The 17051-nt window shown below is 45.0% G+C and overlaps 1 protein-coding gene across 4 annotated transcripts in view; it reads left to right on the plus strand.

The window, feature by feature from the left end:
• The first annotated feature begins 213 nt into the window (after positions 1–213).
• Positions 214–17051, plus strand: part of SH3D19 (SH3 domain containing 19) — a 115071-nt gene continuing 98233 nt past the window's right edge. For 2 of the 4 annotated variants that reach the window (XM_075930028.2, XM_075930029.2), the window contains exon 1: positions 219–888. In XM_075930028.2, coding sequence (XP_075786143.1) covers positions 798–888 — 91 coding nt within the window. In that variant the 5' untranslated portion in view covers positions 219–797. Of the gene's footprint in view, positions 889–17051 lie in introns of all 4 variants that reach the window. The other 2 variants (XM_075930037.2, XM_075930030.2) reach the window with 2 other exon arrangements.

Genomic DNA, 17051 nt, shown 5'->3' on the forward strand with positions numbered 1-17051 from the left:
CATAAATCAGCCAAGTCTCATTTGAACAGTGGCGATTGTTTGAGCTTATTTCAAGCAGTTTTAAAGGTCTTTCCCACTGGTGAGGAAGAATGTGCTGCATTCTTGAAGGAACATTGAAAATCCCACTCAATGCTGCACTGTTTAGAACGCTCCCTCCTTCAAAATGGTATCAGCTTGAGACAGCCCTGAAAATCATTTGGCTCCACAAGAGAAAAAAAACTCGTGTCCCTTTTCCTTACATAAAAGTTTTCCAGCCTTGTCAAGTGCAACTCCATCTTCCTGCCCAGCTAAGAGGTCGCTGCCTCCTTCGCATTCTGCAGGCCTGATTGCTGCTTTTCTGCTCCAGGTACCTCCCCCTCCTCCTTTTGTTTTAGTGTCGGGCAGCAACGGAGTTTCCTGTTGACACCGGAATATTGTGAATGGGCAGGAAAAGCAAACGCCGCCTCCCTTTATTATCCTTTAACTTTCCCTCCCCAGCCAGGTAGTGCGTGCGCGGCTCCCTCTCCCCCCGGTCCGCGCCTGCTGGGGAAGGGAGGCGAGGAAAGAGCCCAAAGAGGATCCTGGGTGCCTCTGCTTAAACTTGAGCAGAAAGAGGCGGAGAGAAGAGGAGAGAGACCGCAGGGAGGCGCGGGGCAGAAGAGGAGCCGCAGGTGCAGAGTGGGGTGGCCGGGGCAGAGGCCCTAGCGCTGGGACGGTCGCTGCTCCCCACACGAGACAAAGAACTCCTCCTCCCCCCACCGTCGCTTGGCCCATGGGGGTGCCGGCTTCGTAAATGCCCCGCTCCTGACCCCTGGCTGATGGCTGAAGCCTGGAGGCTGGAGGACGAAGAGGAGGAGCGGAGGGAGCTCGGCAGAAGGCACCGCAGGGGTAACCTGAACTCTGCAGCAGGTAAGCAGGAGGCGGCGCGGGGGAGCCGCCGGCCCCCGGAGTTCAGGCCCGAGGCTAGCGAGTGGCGGCGGGGTGGGGGGGCAGACGGAGCAAAACTGTGTTAATCTGTGACTGAGCCTTAACTAACAAATGCGGGTTTTTCGCCCTTCAGAGTTTGTTTAAAACCCTCCCTGGCGATGGTGAGTTTATCCCCCGTGTCAGGGGAAGAGGGAGGGGAGTCAGGGCAAGGTACAGTCATGTAAGCGCAGGGTTAGTTGGACAGGCTCTACTGAACGCTTATCTCCCTGATGAGTCAAAGCACCCGCTCATTAGTCAGAGAAAAGGTGCAAGGTCCAGCTTCCAGTGGGTGGTTAAGTGCAAATCCTATTGATTAATCCTTAAAATGCCTTGAGGATCACCAAGCCCCTGTTCTGTACTGAAGCTCCTCAGGGCACAAGGGTCTGCCAGCCTGGGGTGGTAGGCCTACATGTTGGCAAACAACCCCTGTCCTGAAGAGCTTGCAGTCTCAGGGAAGATGGTAGGTACTGCGCAGTCCAGGAAACGGGACTCAATACTTTTATAGGCGTCACAGAAGAAATAAGTTGTAGATTTTCTATACATAAAAGCTTTACTGATTTAACTAACCTAGATAACTGGTATAAATGTGTTCATACCAGAATAGTCTGCCCCAATATAGGAACGGGACTAAACTACACCACCAGGTGATTTAAGAAGGAATTTGAATGACAATAGGGCTTGACAAACAGGATCTAGGTGAATAGTGATAGAAATGTAGCCGTGTTAGTCTGGGGTAGCTGAAGCAAAATGCAGGACAATGTAGCACTTTAAAGACTAACAAGATGGTTTATTAGATGATGAGCTTTCGTGGGCCAGACCCACTTCCTCAGATTAAAAAAAAAAGGATCTAGGTGGTAGTGGTGGGGAGAAAGCCAGAAGACCAAGTGAGACATATTTGGAAGTCTGAGGAAACAGAAGGGTAAGAGAATGAGATAAGATAAAGGGTCAGTGTTTAGACTACAATAGATTTATATGGAGCCTTGAAGGCAAGGATAAGTTTTTTTTTTTCTTCATATAATAAGCCAAGGGAACCAATACAGCCCAATAATAAATTATCCATGTAGCTTCTAATTCAGTCATTAGTTAAAGATCTTTTGTGATGAGCATCTTTTGCAAGTCCTTCAGGAGGCTGATATATTATTTATTGCTTCTGTCCATACAATATCCACTACCTTTTGTTTCAATTAACTTTATTATTAAAATTGAAAGAACTTTTAAAATCAGGTTTTAATTTTCAGCGTGTTTGTTTTCTTTCTGCATTTCTCTCATTGTTGACAATAGAAACTGATTAGTAATTTACATTTGACAAAGCTAGCTATATACATCAGTTTTAGAACCTTGCTCTGGCATTTTGTGTGATAGGAATAATTTATTTATGCATATTTAACTAGAAAAACACTTATGTTGATCTTAGATTTTGTAAAATTGTGTGTGTTCTCATTCTGGAACTAAATTTGATCCCAGAGTTCACTTCTAAGATATGAAACGTGTTTAAAAAAAATAGAAAAAAATAAAGGATTTGATTCTCTATTGCCCTATACTTTGTATAGTTGCTAATAACTAGTGAAAAGGAGTGTAAATTGCTACCATCTGTTTTAGTGGTGTTCTATACCTATTTTACTCTAGTATAATGACTTAATGCATGAGGGAATTTGCCAGACCGGGGAGGGCCCCTGCCACCGGCCCCCTTAGCCTGCCCCCTTTCCCCGCCTCCAGCTCCTTTGGCCAGGCTGCCAGCTAGGCAACACAGCTGCCCCAGCTCCGCTGCCAGAATGTCTGCCCCAGTCCTACTGATGGCATGGCGGCATGCAGCCCTGCCCCACTGCTGAGCAGCACCTGGTCCTGGCTACCTATCCTGCTACTGTGGCCCTGCTAGCGGGCTGCCAAAGCCCTGGCCCTGCTACCACCAGCCTCCCCGTGTGCAGGGCTTTCAGCTCTGCCCTCCTGCCCTGGGGGGGGGGGGTCTCTTGTCCAGGGACATCTGTGGTCCTGCTGGACCACGCATATTGCAGGACCAGAGAGTCCTGGTTTAGGGAGGTGCAACCTTTACAACATTTAATGTCTGAGCTAGAGATGTAATAGGGTAGTCAATTAACTGATAAGCAAAAAGCTTATAGGTTAATGCTATAGGCTACACGCATTTCCCTCCCTCCCCGTTATCAGTAAATTTGTTAGCAGGCTAGCCAGAAGCCTGGTTCAGTCTTGACTTGTGCCAGGTCCAGGACCTACCCCTGCTGCAGCTCTGCATTTAAAGTGTATTAGGAGCCAAGTGGGCAGGCACCCTGGCTCAGCTCCTGGACCCAGCGCAAGTTGGAACTCAGACTCCCCCTGGACAGGGACTGTTGCCACCTCTGTACCAGAGGCAGCAGGTCAGGGCAAGAGGCAGCTGGTCCACATAGGGAGCTGGTTTTTAAATTGGCTCTCCTCATGGACCAGTTCCCGCCACACTCAGCAGTGTGGAGTGGCAGAGGTCTTCTCGAGAGTGGGGCTGAAGCTGACTGGCTGCCAGCCTCACCACTCAAGAAAATCAGTAACTGATAAGGTAACCAGATAATGAGTGTGAAAAATTGGGTTGGAGGTGGGAAGAAATAGGCACCTACATAGGACGAAACTCCAAATATTGGAGACTGTCTTTATAAAATCAGGACATCTGGTCACCCTAGTAACTGGGCTTATCTAATTAATAGTAAAAAGCTGTCATGATTGTGCTGCTGTATTTTGGTAATGTTATAGGCAGGGGCGGATATAGGGCAGTGCGAGCAGGGCAGCCGCCCCGGGCCCCGTGCTTCAAGAAGCCCCGCGCATGCGCTGTGGCAAAGGGGGGCCCCGCGAAATTGGGCTGCCCTGGGCCCTGCAAAATGGTCATCTGCCCCTGGTTATAGGTGTTTTGAAATACAGGAAAGGTTTGACTTTTAATACTGGCCTTGTTTTGCTTAACCACATATTACTGTTGTTTGTAATGTATCATGCCATCATCAGTGTGGATTAGAGAGGTTTTACTTAAGTTGTTTTTGATGTTTTTAAGATTGTCATGGGACTCCTGAAAATGGTTTTATTCGCACAAGGGTGGCTGACAATAAATGTGGCAAATAAGTTTCTTGTTACAGGCACCAATCGCTTTTCTAGACGATTTTTCTTACTCTGTTTCTTTTTATTATTATTTTTCAGATGTTTGACACTCAGGTTTGTAGAATTTCTTCATATCAGTTGGTCAATTTTAGGCAACAGAACAAATTCATAACTTGTATATTTTTCTCTAGATCCAGCTGAGAACAGCCCTATTTCTCAACACTCCTATGACAAATTTGTGGTGACTTGCTTTGGAACCTGATAAAAAGCTGGGTTCAGTAGAACAAAATAAAGATTGCATCAGAAACATGTAATCTCACCTGTCAATGTACAACTAAGGAAACGGCTGGGGTATGTTTGTGTGGGATAGGTTGATCCAACTCTGAAATGAGTGCTAGAAATTTACAAAGAACCATCTCTTTCACCAAAGAAACTATGAATCCTATATGAGAAAACTCTGCATTCCCATTTTTATGTACAATTGTCCTAAGAATAATAAACTATGTCTGTTTTTGAAATTATGGGGCCATTTCTTGCCCAGTTATGAGCTGCTTGGATGTTCATTGAAACATTAGGTGGACAAGGAGGTCCTTTTGGCACCATGCAGAAAGTGTTCAGTTCAGTACGTGGCAGGATTAAGCTTTATGAGATTTATATCAGCAAAAAAAAAAAAAAAAGTTTTATGCAAGAGAAAGTTATTTCTAAATAGACTCAGACTTTAAGGTCAGAAGGGACAATTATGATCATCTAGTCTGACCCCCTGCACAGTGCAGGCCACAAAATCTCACCCACCCCTCCTAGAATAATCCTCTCACCTATATCTCAGATATTGAAGCCTTCAAATACTTTGAAGACCCCAAGATGCAGAGAATCCTCCAGCTGTGATCTGTACCCCATGCTACAGAGGAAGGCGAAAAACCTCCAGGGCCTCTGCCAATCTACCCTGGAGGAAAATTCCTTCCCAATCCCAAATATGGCGATCAGCTAAACCCTGAGCATGTGGGCAAGACTCATCAGCCAGACACCCAGAAAGTTCTCTATAGTAACTCCTATCATCCCTCCATTGACCTATTTCACACTGATAATGAATGGTCAATTAGTTACCAAGATCATGTTGTCTCATCAAACCATCCCCTTCATAAACCCATCTAGTTTAATCTTGAAACCAGATAGATCTTTTGCCCCCACTACTTCCCTTGGAAGGCCGTTCCAGAACCTCACTCCTCTAATGGTTAGAAACCTTCGTCTAATCTCAAGTCTAAACTTCCTACTAGCCAGCTTATATCCATTTGTTCTTGTGTCCACATTGGTATTAAACTTAAATAATTCCTCTCCCTCCCTGGTATTTATCCCTCTAATATATTTAAAGAGTGCAATCATGTCCCCCCTCAGCCTTCTTTTGGTTAAAGTAAACAAGCCAAGCTCCTTGAGTCTCCTTTCATAAGACAGGTTTTCCATTCCTCGGATCATCCTAGTGGCCCTTCTTTGTACCTGTTCCAGTTTGAATTCATCCTTCTTAAACATGGGAGACCAGAACTGCACACAGTATTCCAAATGGGGTCTCACCAATGCCTTGTATAATGGCACTAACACCTCCTTATCCCTACTGGAAATACCTCGCCTAATACATCCCAAGATCGTATTAGCCTTTTTCACGGCCATGTCACAATGGCAGCTCATAGTCATTCTATAATCAACCAGGACTCCGAGGTCCTTCTCCTCCTCTGTTACTTCCAACTGATGTGTCCCCAACTTATAACTAAAATTCTTGTTATTAATCCCTAAATGCATAACCTTACACTTCTCACTATTAAATTTCATCCTATTGCTATCACTCCAATTTATAAGATCATCCAGATCCTCCTGTATGATATCCCAATCCTTTTCTGAATTGGCAATAGCTCCCAACTTTGTGTCATCCACAATTTTATTAGGACACGTCCACTTTTGGTGCCAAGATCAGCAATAAAAAGATTAAATAAAATTGGCCCCAAAACTGATCCCTGAGGAACTCCGCTAGTAACCTTCCTTCAACCTGACAGTTCACCTTTCAGTATGACCCGCTGTAGTCTCCCCTTTAACCAGTTGCTTATCCACCTCTCAACTTTCATATTAATCCCTATCTTTTCCAATGTAACCAATAATTCCTCATGTGGTACTGTATCAAATGCCTTACTGAAGTCGAGGTAGATTAGATCCACTGTATTTCCTTTATCTAAAAAATCTGTTACTTTCTCAAAAAAGGAGATCAGGTTGGTTTGGCACGATCTACCTTTTGTAAAACCATGTTGTAATTTGTCCCAATTGCCATTAGCCTCAATGTCTCTAACTACTTTCTCCTTCAAAATTTTTTCCAGGATCTTACATACTACAAATGTCAAACTAACAGGCCTATAGTTACCCGGGTCGCTTTTTTTCCCTTTCTTAAAAATAGGAACTATATTAGCAATTCTCCAGTCAAATGGTACAACCCCTGAGTTTAGAGATTTATTAAAAAATTTTGCTAATGGACTTGCCAGTTCCTATTCTTGGATGAAGATTATCTGGGCCCCCCGATTTACTCCCATTAAGCTGTTCAAGTTTGGCTTTTACCTCGGATATGGTAATATCTACCTCCTTATCTTTAGTCCCATTTGTTATGTTACCATTATCCCTAAGCTCTTCATTAGTTTCATTAAAGACTGAAGCAAAGTATTTATTCAAATATTGGGCCATTCCTAGATTATCCTTAACCTCCACACCATCCTTAGTAATTAGCGGTCCTACTTCTTCTTTTTTTGTTTTTTTCCTATTTATATGGCTATAAAACCTTTTACTATTGGTTTTAATTCCCTTTGCAAGGTTCAACTCTACCTAACTTTTAGCCTTTCTCACTTTATCCCTTTATGCTCTAACCTCAATAAGGTAGCTTTCTTTACTGATCCCTCCCATTTTCCACTCCTTATATGCTTTCTGCTTTTTCTTAATCACCTCTCTGAGATGCTTGCTCATCCAGCTTGGTCTAACACACCTGCCTATACATTTTTTCCCTTTTCTAGGGATACAGGCTTCTGACAGCTTCTGCAACTTTAACTTAAAATAATTCCAGGCCTTCTCCACTTTAAGATCCATAATTTCTTTAGTACAATCAACTTCCCTAACTAATTTCCTTAATTTACTAAAGTTAGCCTTTTTGAAATCAAAAACTCTAGTCTCAGATTTATTTTTGTTTATCCTTCCATTTAATAGACTGCTAAACCAGAGAATAAATGTGGGAACAAGACATGAGTATTGTAATAGACATATGATAATGAAAGTGAAAGTGCTGTCCTTATTCTCTCTATTTGCAACTTCCTGCTCCTTGAGTGGGTAATTTGATGTTTGTTACCAGGTTTGCTCAGGCTTCCATTTAGGATGGGTACCCAGATCAGTCATTATGACTGTGATTTTTAGAAATGTGTCTGTCTGTCCATCTGTGAGTCTGTTTGTTAAAGAATGCCTCCAAAATAAGAGCTAGGACCACCAAATTTGGTATGCAGCTTCCTCTTTTATAATTTAAAGCAAGATCAGGGTTTGGTTGTGCCAGGATAATAGGATGTGCCTGGAATTCGATTGTTTCTCATAAAATGAAAATGGAGGGGGTCTGTCAGGAGGAGTAGATATTGCAGAATGACCACAGCGGGGCAGCAAGGGGCCAGAGAGTCAGCTATATAACCCCACTGGGTTGGCTGGGGTAGAGAAAGGGACAGCTATCTACCCTATATTTCAGAGTTTGCCTGTTTTTGTCTGTCTGTCCCCTAGTCAGTGAATATGCACCCTTCCCCTGGTGTGTCTGTTGCAGCAGCCATGGACAGGTGGTTCTCCTCTGCACCAAGCTGCTGCTGAGAGAGAGAGAGTTGGAGTTGTCCTCTCTCTCCAGCGGCAACCTGCATTCTGAACCCCTCATTCCTGGCCCCACTCCAGAGCACTGATTTAAACAAAGGAAAACAAACATTATTTGAATGAAGGACCTGAGCAACACTGGGTAAATCTCCTAGTCATGGCTGTCCAGCCGCTCCCACGGTGCAATATTGAATTTGTTTGCCATATAATTAGAGATAGTACTTGTTTGCATTTGTTTTGGGGATTGGCTACGTCTGTGCTTTGGTATATACCCAATATTCCTTTTTATTGTTACTCAATAGTACTGTGCAGTGAAGTTGCTGGGAGTTTTCTGTGATGAGGTCTCATAGGACTGGGCACAATAGTTTTCATTGTGGCTAATACTATTTTTCTTTATTTCTAGTGGAACAAAAGCCAATGTAGTTGAGTTTTGGTGACTTTGCTGTCTTTGCATCATTGACCTTTACATCTGAGCTTGGACCATACTACCCGTTCCATTGTAGGGGGCACCTTCTTGACTACCAGACATCCAGTTTTTAACTGGAAACCCTAGGGCTGTGTCTAGACTGGCAAGTTGCTTTTGCGGAAAAATTTGCCAGCTGTCTACACTGGCTGCTTGAATTTCCGCAAGAACACTGACGATCTCATGTAAGAAATCAGTGCATCTTGCGGAAATACTATGCTGCTCCCGTTCAGGCCAAAGTCCTTTGGTGCAAAAGAGCCAGTGTAGACAGCTCAGATTTGTTTTACGCAAAAAAGCCCCGATAGCAAAAATGGCGATCGGGGCTTTTTTGCGCAAAAGCGCTTCTAGATTGGCCATGGATGCTTTTGCGGAAAAGCGTCCGTGCCAATCTAGATGTTCTTTTCCTCAAATGCTTTTAACAGAAAACTTTTCTGTTAAAAGCATTTGCGGAAAATCACGCCAGTCTAGACGTAGCCTAGTAGAAAAAGGCCTTGTGGCTCTGATCAGCACTGTCAGTGTCCAGCAGGAGCCTGATGTTAAGGCAGGCTCTCTACCTGCATTGGCTCTGCAAGTGACCTTCAGGTCCCTGAGGCCCCTTGATACATGGGCAACTAGAAAGGGTCCACACGCTGCTTTCAGTGGCCAGGAACTGTGACCATTGGGAGCTGCAGGGGCAGTGTCTACGGGTGCAATGGCAGTGCATAGAGCCTCCCTGGACTCCCTTGTGCCTAGGGTTCACAGGGACCTGGCGGCAGCTTCTTGGGAGCTTCAGTAAGTGCTGCCAGTATATTACACCCCAAACTGCTTCCCAACCCCATTGCCCAGCCCAGAGCCCTTTCCTGCACCCCTAAACCTCTAATCTCCAGCCCAACCCCAGAGTTTGCACCTCAATCCGGAGACTTCCCCTGCCCCATTCTCCAATACCTGCCCCAATCCAGCGTGATTGAGAGAGCGAGTGATTGAGGGAGGGGGAATGGAGTGAGCAGGGGTGGGGCAGGATGGGGCCTCAGGGCAGGGGTAATTGGTTTTATATGATTAGAAAGTTGATAGCCCTGCTTGCATCTCTTACAAATAAATGTTGTCTTAACTGTTTTCACGACAAACTAAAAGCCCCCAGATGTGTTTTGTGAATGTCCTCAGTTTTACCAGCTAAAATACAGAAAGCTCTCAAAATAGTGGAGCAGCTTTTGTACCTCAGTCTACTCTCTTTGCATCACTTTGAGTTCCCTGCCAGAATGGGGGGAGCTGGGAAAGCTGGTTCCTACTTGTTCCTCGTAAAATGCCTTTTTCTTAGGCCATGTCTACGGTACACCAGAAGGTCAGCTTAAAATATGCAACTCCAGCTATGTAAATAACATAGCAAGACTGGATATACCTTACGCTGAGCTTGGTGCCATCTCCACAGTGGAAGGACCACAGGAGAAATGTTCCCCTCGATTTCTGTTTTTTTTTCCTCGCAACGGTGAGGAGTATTGGCACCGACATGGGTGCCCTCAGCATTCAATTTAGTAGGTCTTTATTAGACCCACTAAATCAAACCCCAGAAGATTGATCGCCAGAACATCTATTCTCAGGTAAGTGGAGACGTGGACTTTGTGGCTACGTCTACACTGGCCCCTTTTCCGGAAGGGGCATGTAAATTTCAGCAGTCGTCGTAGGGAAATCCGCGGGGGATTTAAATATCCCCCGCGGCATTTAAATAAAAATGTCCGCCGCTTTTTTCCGGCTTTTAAAAAAGCCGGAAAAGAGCGTCTAGACTGGCCCCGATCCTCCGGAAAAAGTGCCCTTCAAAGTAGGAATAAGAGCCTCCGGAAAAGGGCACTTTTTCCGGAGGATCGGGGCCAGTCTAGACGCTCTTTTCCGGCTTTTTTAAAAGCCGGAAAAAAGCGGTGGACATTTTTATTTAAATGCCGCGGGGGATATTTAAATCCCCCGCGGATTTCCCTACGACGACTGCTGAAATTTACATGCCCCTTCCGGAAAAGGGGCTAGTGTAGACGTAGCCTGTATGTCTGTGTACTGTGTCACTGCCTAACACAATAGGGCTTCTAGTCTTTATTGGTGCCCTGTACCAAAAACACAACTGTAACAAAACATGGCTGCAACATTTGAACCAAAAAAATGCACTGCTTTCTTACAACCTCAGTTATTACATTTTTTTCTGTTCTTTTTCAGCATTTTTTATATTTCTCTCTCGTTCCTTTCCTTCCACTGTGTGGTCCACCTATTTCCCTACATTTCTAACTTCTTACTTTCTCCCCAAATCTCTTTCACGCTGCTACTCCTTTGTGACTTGACCATAATTAAATATTTGTTAGGTCACCATAGCTGTGTTGCTCAGGAATGTGAAAAATCCACTTCCTGACTCTCATAACTATACCACTCTTACTCCCCAATGTAAATGCAGTTAGGTCAATGGAAGAATGCATCTGTCAACATAGCCAAATACCATTCAAGGAGAGGGTGGTTCTGCACTGAAGGAAAAATGCTTTCTGTAGGCTGCATTTACATGCCGGTACAGCTATACCAACATAATTATGCTATTATAATCTCTCTAGTGGAGACAATGGAAACACAGTCTAACTTATTCCATCAATTTCTTTCCTACCCGCTTATATCTACATGATGTAACACAGCCCCTTTCTGATGCTCATCTGATACCCTGTCATTCATAGATCTCTGCTCAATTTTCCATGCCTTACTAGCCAAATTACAGTGAAGTGAGGAGCCAGGTGAAAGCCAAGACTCTATCTCCCAAGCTAATGGCAAAGTCGGAATTTTCACTAAGATGTTATTTCTGTACCTAGAATGGGGATCCATCTTTTGAACTATCCAGTGAGCACATAGCAGATAAATATAAAGTCTTCTTTTAACTCCAGTTGGCTGCTGAAACAAAGGAGCTTTCGCTCTTTCCTCTTGACTGCGGTAAAGGGGTGTTTGTGAGTGAGTTAGATAAGGAATGGTCTAAAGCAGTGGTTCCCAACCTTTTCCAGATGCAGACTCATTTTGACAATTCGGGAAGATTCAGTGACCCACAGCAATTCAAAAACGGGGGGAGAAAGAGGGGAAGAGCTACCTGGGGAGACACTTGGTGACCCTTTGAAATGTAATGGTGACCCATATTTGGGTCAAAACCCATAGGTTGGGAAACCCTGGTCTAAAGCCTACTTATTGTACTATTGTCAATGTATCAATAATTCTGGTTACCACTCCTTCACTCCTACCATCATCACTAAAACTTTGCATGGATATGAAGTGATCGATGCTGACCTAGAACTGTAGCGATATAATGTGCAGTGAGAGAGCTTGGTTTACAGACAGCTTTCTCACTTCACTCCCATGGAGGGCTGGGACAGAAAGCAGTGCATGACAGGACATTTAGCATGGTTAAAGGATGTGTCATGATCCACTCTGCCTTCCCATAACATCTAGCAATACAAGGTGTCATCCTGCACTGTGGGATATATAAAAGTGTGAACATTCTTTTGTAATTTTTATTGTCGACTTTTGGGAATCTACATGAGTTTGATTGTCAAAGGTTGATAGTGTGCACTAGGGATGTGACAGTATAACCATGTACTGTACATGGTTAACTGATGAGTCCGGGCAGCCCCTTCTTCCCCAGTGCTGCTGCCTCTGATACAGAGGCAGCAGCATGGGATGCAGGCGGGAGCTGGTGTGTGTGACTGTATTAGAGGCATCAGCATGGAGGGGCGGTGGCAGGAGGCTCCCCGCACACACCCCCTCTCTCCCACGTGCAGCTGTGTAACCACTGAAAATTTCAGTGGTTACACAGCTGCACGTGGGAGAGAGGGGGTGTGTGCGGGGAGCCTCCTGCCACCGCCCCTCCATGCTGATGCCTCTAATACAGTCACACACACCAGCTCCCGCCTGCATCCCGTTTCAGTGGTTACATGTTTTCTTAAATGTATTTTAACATCCCTCATGTAGACAAAGGCTAAGTAGAAACCTAGGGTAAAACATTGTTTTTAAATGAGTACATGTCTCAGGCCTTGCCTGTATACATATATTACAGAGGTTTAGCTAAATCGATTAATCAAACTGGCACAAACCCCCAGGGGTGGAGTGACAATCAAAATAGGCCTGGGAAATTAGTTGAAAACTGCTCGCTTTTTCACATCAAAGAATTTTTTAAAAATTTACTCTTTGACCCCCATTAGCTACACACCGACCTCTGTTAACCATGCCCCTGACCCCCATTAGCCAGGCCTCTGGAGATAACACTCTCGGGGCAAGATGGACACATGACCAGAAGTAAAAGGTGTCATGTGACCCCTCTAAGGACTTTTCCCACCATCCTCCTACCAATAGGGATTAGTTTGGCCCCCACCAAACCCCCCTCATGTAACTATCCTGCAATTGCATTAACCCAATGTGTGTGACATTAACTCTGGGATGGAGAGGCTGGGGGAAGTGTTCGCTCTAAGAATTTCATCCCATGAGCAGAATGAATTTTGTGTTGTGCACCAGTACTGCGTTCATGTGGCTTGTTTGTGTGTGCCACTGTGGCACCCAAGATATTAATAAATATCTTATAAACCTCTACCTTTTCCCTCTGCTGCCATGTCTCCTCCCCTTGCTCCATCAGCTCCCCTGGTGCCTGCTGCCCCCCAACTCCTCACCCTCCTCTGCTGTCCTGACTCCTGCCCTTCTCACTGCCCTCAGCCCTCCTGCAACCTGCCCCCCTCCACCAGCCCTTCTCTCTCCCCTCTGCACACTCCTCCAGTAGCCCCACTCTGATCATGTGAGCTACCCTTCCTCGATCCCCTCTCCTAACACCTTCCTCTACACACCTGCTCTGCCTTTCTCCTCTGGTGCTGGTCCCTCCCCTGCAGGTGTCTGCCCTTCTGCTTCACCCCCAAAACTCCCTGGCACCTGCACCTTCCCTTAGCCCTGTACCCTCCTGGTGCCTCCCCCTTCCCTTATTACTCCTGCCCCCTTTGCCCTCTTTTCCCCTGATATCCACCCCCTCACCACCCTCTGCCCCTGTTCCCCTCATGCACCTGTGCCCTCACACATGACCTGCTCCATCCCTGCCTTCCTCATGCCCATCCCTTCTTTCAAGCCTTATCCCAGCACCTCCCCCTCCAGCCCCCAATGTCCTTACCCTCTCCTCTCCCGCCATCACCCTGTTCCCCCCTCCCACTGACACCTCCTCTCCTGCCCTTTTTCTCATTGTCTCCACTTGGCCCCCTGGCATTTGTCTCTCCTCCACCCTGTCCCTTGGTGCCTTCCCCTTTCTTCCCCTGACCTGCCTCTTTCCCCTCAGCACAAACCCCTTCTTCTCCTGCCCCTTCCTCCTGTTCTTCCTCTCCCCTCTCGACCTATCTTCTGCCTTCCAGTTTGTGGGGCTGGAGTCTGTGATTGGGCCCCAGCTGCTTCCGGGGCTCCAGACCACATGCCGGGCCTCGAGCTGGGCTGCACGGTGCAGCTCTGGGCTGAGCGCTTTTAAAGTCCCGGGTCGTGACGTCATGCCACGCCTGGGCATCTCCCCTCTCACCTGTGTGCAAATGCCACACATGCGTTCCCTCAGCCCCGCCGTGCCCCGTACATGGCCGGTATGTGGCGCCGGGGAATTTAAAGTGCAGAGCTGCGGCGCTCTGTCACAATCCCCCTCCTCCTCCAGCCACTGCCAACCGGCCCTTCGGAGGACAGCCCACTGGGAAATTCCCGCTGTCCCACCGGGCCAGTCTGCCTCTGCAAACACCTCATGTAGGCACTCTTATTTTACTCCTGGTTGATATCAATTTAATGTACATTTGTAAAGATAAGTGTAAGCCAATTTGAGAGAATTTCACATAAAGGTTTTGCACAAGGCTTATCTATACTGATTTAAAACAAGAAGTGTAAACATACTGGTGCAACTTTAGGCCTTAGTTCCCAGTGCTGTACAGACAACCATTCTGTTGTTTGGTCCAAGAAGTCCCAGTGCTTTTTTGACTAGGACCCACATACAAATCTGCAGAATTTTAAGAAGTGTTGTAGTTACACCAATATAAGTTTGTATGTAGACAAGGTCACTTGTGAAAATTGTGACTTATCGGCCCTGCAAGATGGGAATAAAGCATTTGGGAGTGACGTGAGAAGGCTTTAACCAACACCATGTTCTGCCATAATGAGCTACACAGGGAAATGTCCAGCTCAGAGAAACACAGCCCGCCTCCCACTTTTCTACACCCTTCATCCACCTCTGCAATACACAAGCCCAGAGGCACTTACCCTGAATCTCATCTCCTGTTCTCCACTACCCAGAGAGCAACTGCTGAGACTGGCTAGGCACCTCAGCAATCACAATCACTTCCTCGCAATTACTGGGTGACCCCGCTGGGAGCTCCATTTCCTTGTCTAGCTCCACTTCTTCATCAGTAATTTAATCCTCCAGGTTAGGTCCTTCTGCTGCCTCTATGCCCTCCAGAGTATCCATGGGGCTCATGGTGTTGCAGGTAATGTTACTACTCAGGGATAGCATCATGGTCTTTACGGAAATGGTAGGGCTTAGCTGCAGCACCAGAGCAATGGTTTTCCTCCCTCGCCTTATGGTAGCTCCTTTGTCTTTGCTCTGTACTGCAGTGTGTCTTGATCATGGTCCTTTCTGCACAAGCCTCGAGAAATGTGCCTATAGGTACCCCATTTCCTATGGGTCCAGCACAATTGGGACTGCCCAGTCTCCTCTCCTTGTATGCTGAACAGAACCAACAGCTCCACAGTGGTCCAAGCGGGAGTGCATTTGGTGCTATAGGCAGCCATGGTCACCTGGGAAGACGTGATAAGACCTCTGCTTGCTGGCTTTGCCTGGAAGAAATGGAATTTAAAATTCCCAGGGCTTGGAAGGGAGGGGGTGGATTGTTGTTTACGTGGTTGCAAGGCAGAGAAGTTCAAACTTTTGACCAGAGTGATTGAGATGGGCATGGTAGAACACTTCCTGGAAGCCAAATAAAGTGATTATAGTAGGAGTGGTATTTTCATTGGCTCTTTGATAATAAAGGGATAGGAAAAGGAAAAAAAAAGACTCTTGTAGAGGTGGAAGTATTTTGTTCCCAGCACTTTTCCCAACAAAAGTCACATTGCAGTACTGACTGATAGCCCAACATAGCAGACAACTGCACAGAATTAAAGGTGGCAGGTCCATACTTTCTTCTGTGCTGATGCTGGCAGAGGCTCTGCCTCCAGAGCCGGGCTCCTGGCCAGCAGTTGCTGCTCTCCAGCTGCCCAACTTTGAAGGCAACACTGCTGCCAGCAGCAATATAGAAGTAAGGGTAGCCATACCGCATCCTCCATTTACAGTAATCTTGTGACCCCCTCCCCCCCCACAACTACTTTTTGGGTCAGGACCCCTAGAATTACAACTCTATGAAATTTCAGATTTAAAAACCTGAAATAATTTAAAATAATAATGAAATTTATTATTTTAAAAATCCAATGACAGTGAAATTGACCGTGACCTATTATAAAATCTTTAGTGACCACAAGAACTCTCAATTAGGGTTGACTGAAAAAGAAGAATTCTGACTTATGAAAAATTTAAACATTTCAATTTGTTTCATTCCACATCAGACAGAGAACCATGTCAAGATAGCCTAGTTAGGAACCTCATCTGGGGTATGGAAAACCCAGGTTCAACGACCTGCCCTGACTGATTCAGTTCCCTAGTCACTAAGCTGTTGGCTATTCTGAGGAGAGGTCTCTCCTTCAATTCCATGCTGTTGAAACAGATATATTTCCATGAAACAGTTGTTTCAAGAAAAGAATATTTTTGACACACAACTCTGACAATTTTTTTTTCTACCAGCTCCCTTCACAACTGTTCCCTTTGTGAAAATTGGTGGTATCGCAGGTTCCTGTGAACAGTTCAGTCTCTTCCAATTTGTATGCTTTTGCAGTTCTATTTTGGGTTAAAGTAAACTCAGATAACTTCATTAGTATATGTTATTAATGTGTTGCCTGTCCTTACTCTGTGTCCTATTAACTGAGTTTGGGGCATTTGTAATTTTGTGTAAATGAACACTCCGAAAATTTCAACCTTTATGCTTTTTATAAAGAAAACAAACACGTTTAAATGGAGACACATTTAAATATACAATCACATCATCCATTCTTTCCCTCTTGCATAGAGAAACATGCAAAAAAAACACCTCACTTTAATTAGTTTTGTTGCTCCAAGTATAACATTTGTTTTTGATTTTAAGAGGCTTTTTGTTTGCTAATATTAGAATGGGTTTTAGTTGTTTTAAGAAGGCAAACAAATTCAATTTTATCATGTGCTGTGTCTGTCCCTATTCTGAAATGTGAGCACTTTTAGTTTCTTCTTTTTTTGCAATATTACTTTGCAGTGGCTTGCATAACTTAATATTTTGGCATGTATTTAAGGCTAGTAGAACTGAGCTGGCTCATATCTCAGCAATTTTTGTGTGGACCAAGGTCATTAAAGAATTCACTCTTCTGCAGCTTTAGCCAGATCCCTTTAAGAGTATCTTTAGCTCCTATAAGCTTTAGTAATAAATAAAGTGAGAGAGGCCTCAACAGTTTCCAATATAACCTGATCTATGGAGCTTAAGGAAAAATACAGTACAAATGACAAACCATTCTGTTATCTACTGTCCAGCATTTTTTATTCTCATTTGGCTGTTGGGCAGAATATAATTCCATATTCCCCTAGAAAACCTAGTAAATGGAGTAACTTTTTATATACACT

This window comes from Pelodiscus sinensis, chromosome 4, assembly GCF_052426305.1.
Source record: "Pelodiscus sinensis isolate ZL-2025 chromosome 4, ASM5242630v1, whole genome shotgun sequence".
In the NCBI taxonomy this organism is placed as follows: Eukaryota; Metazoa; Chordata; order Testudines; family Trionychidae; genus Pelodiscus; species Pelodiscus sinensis.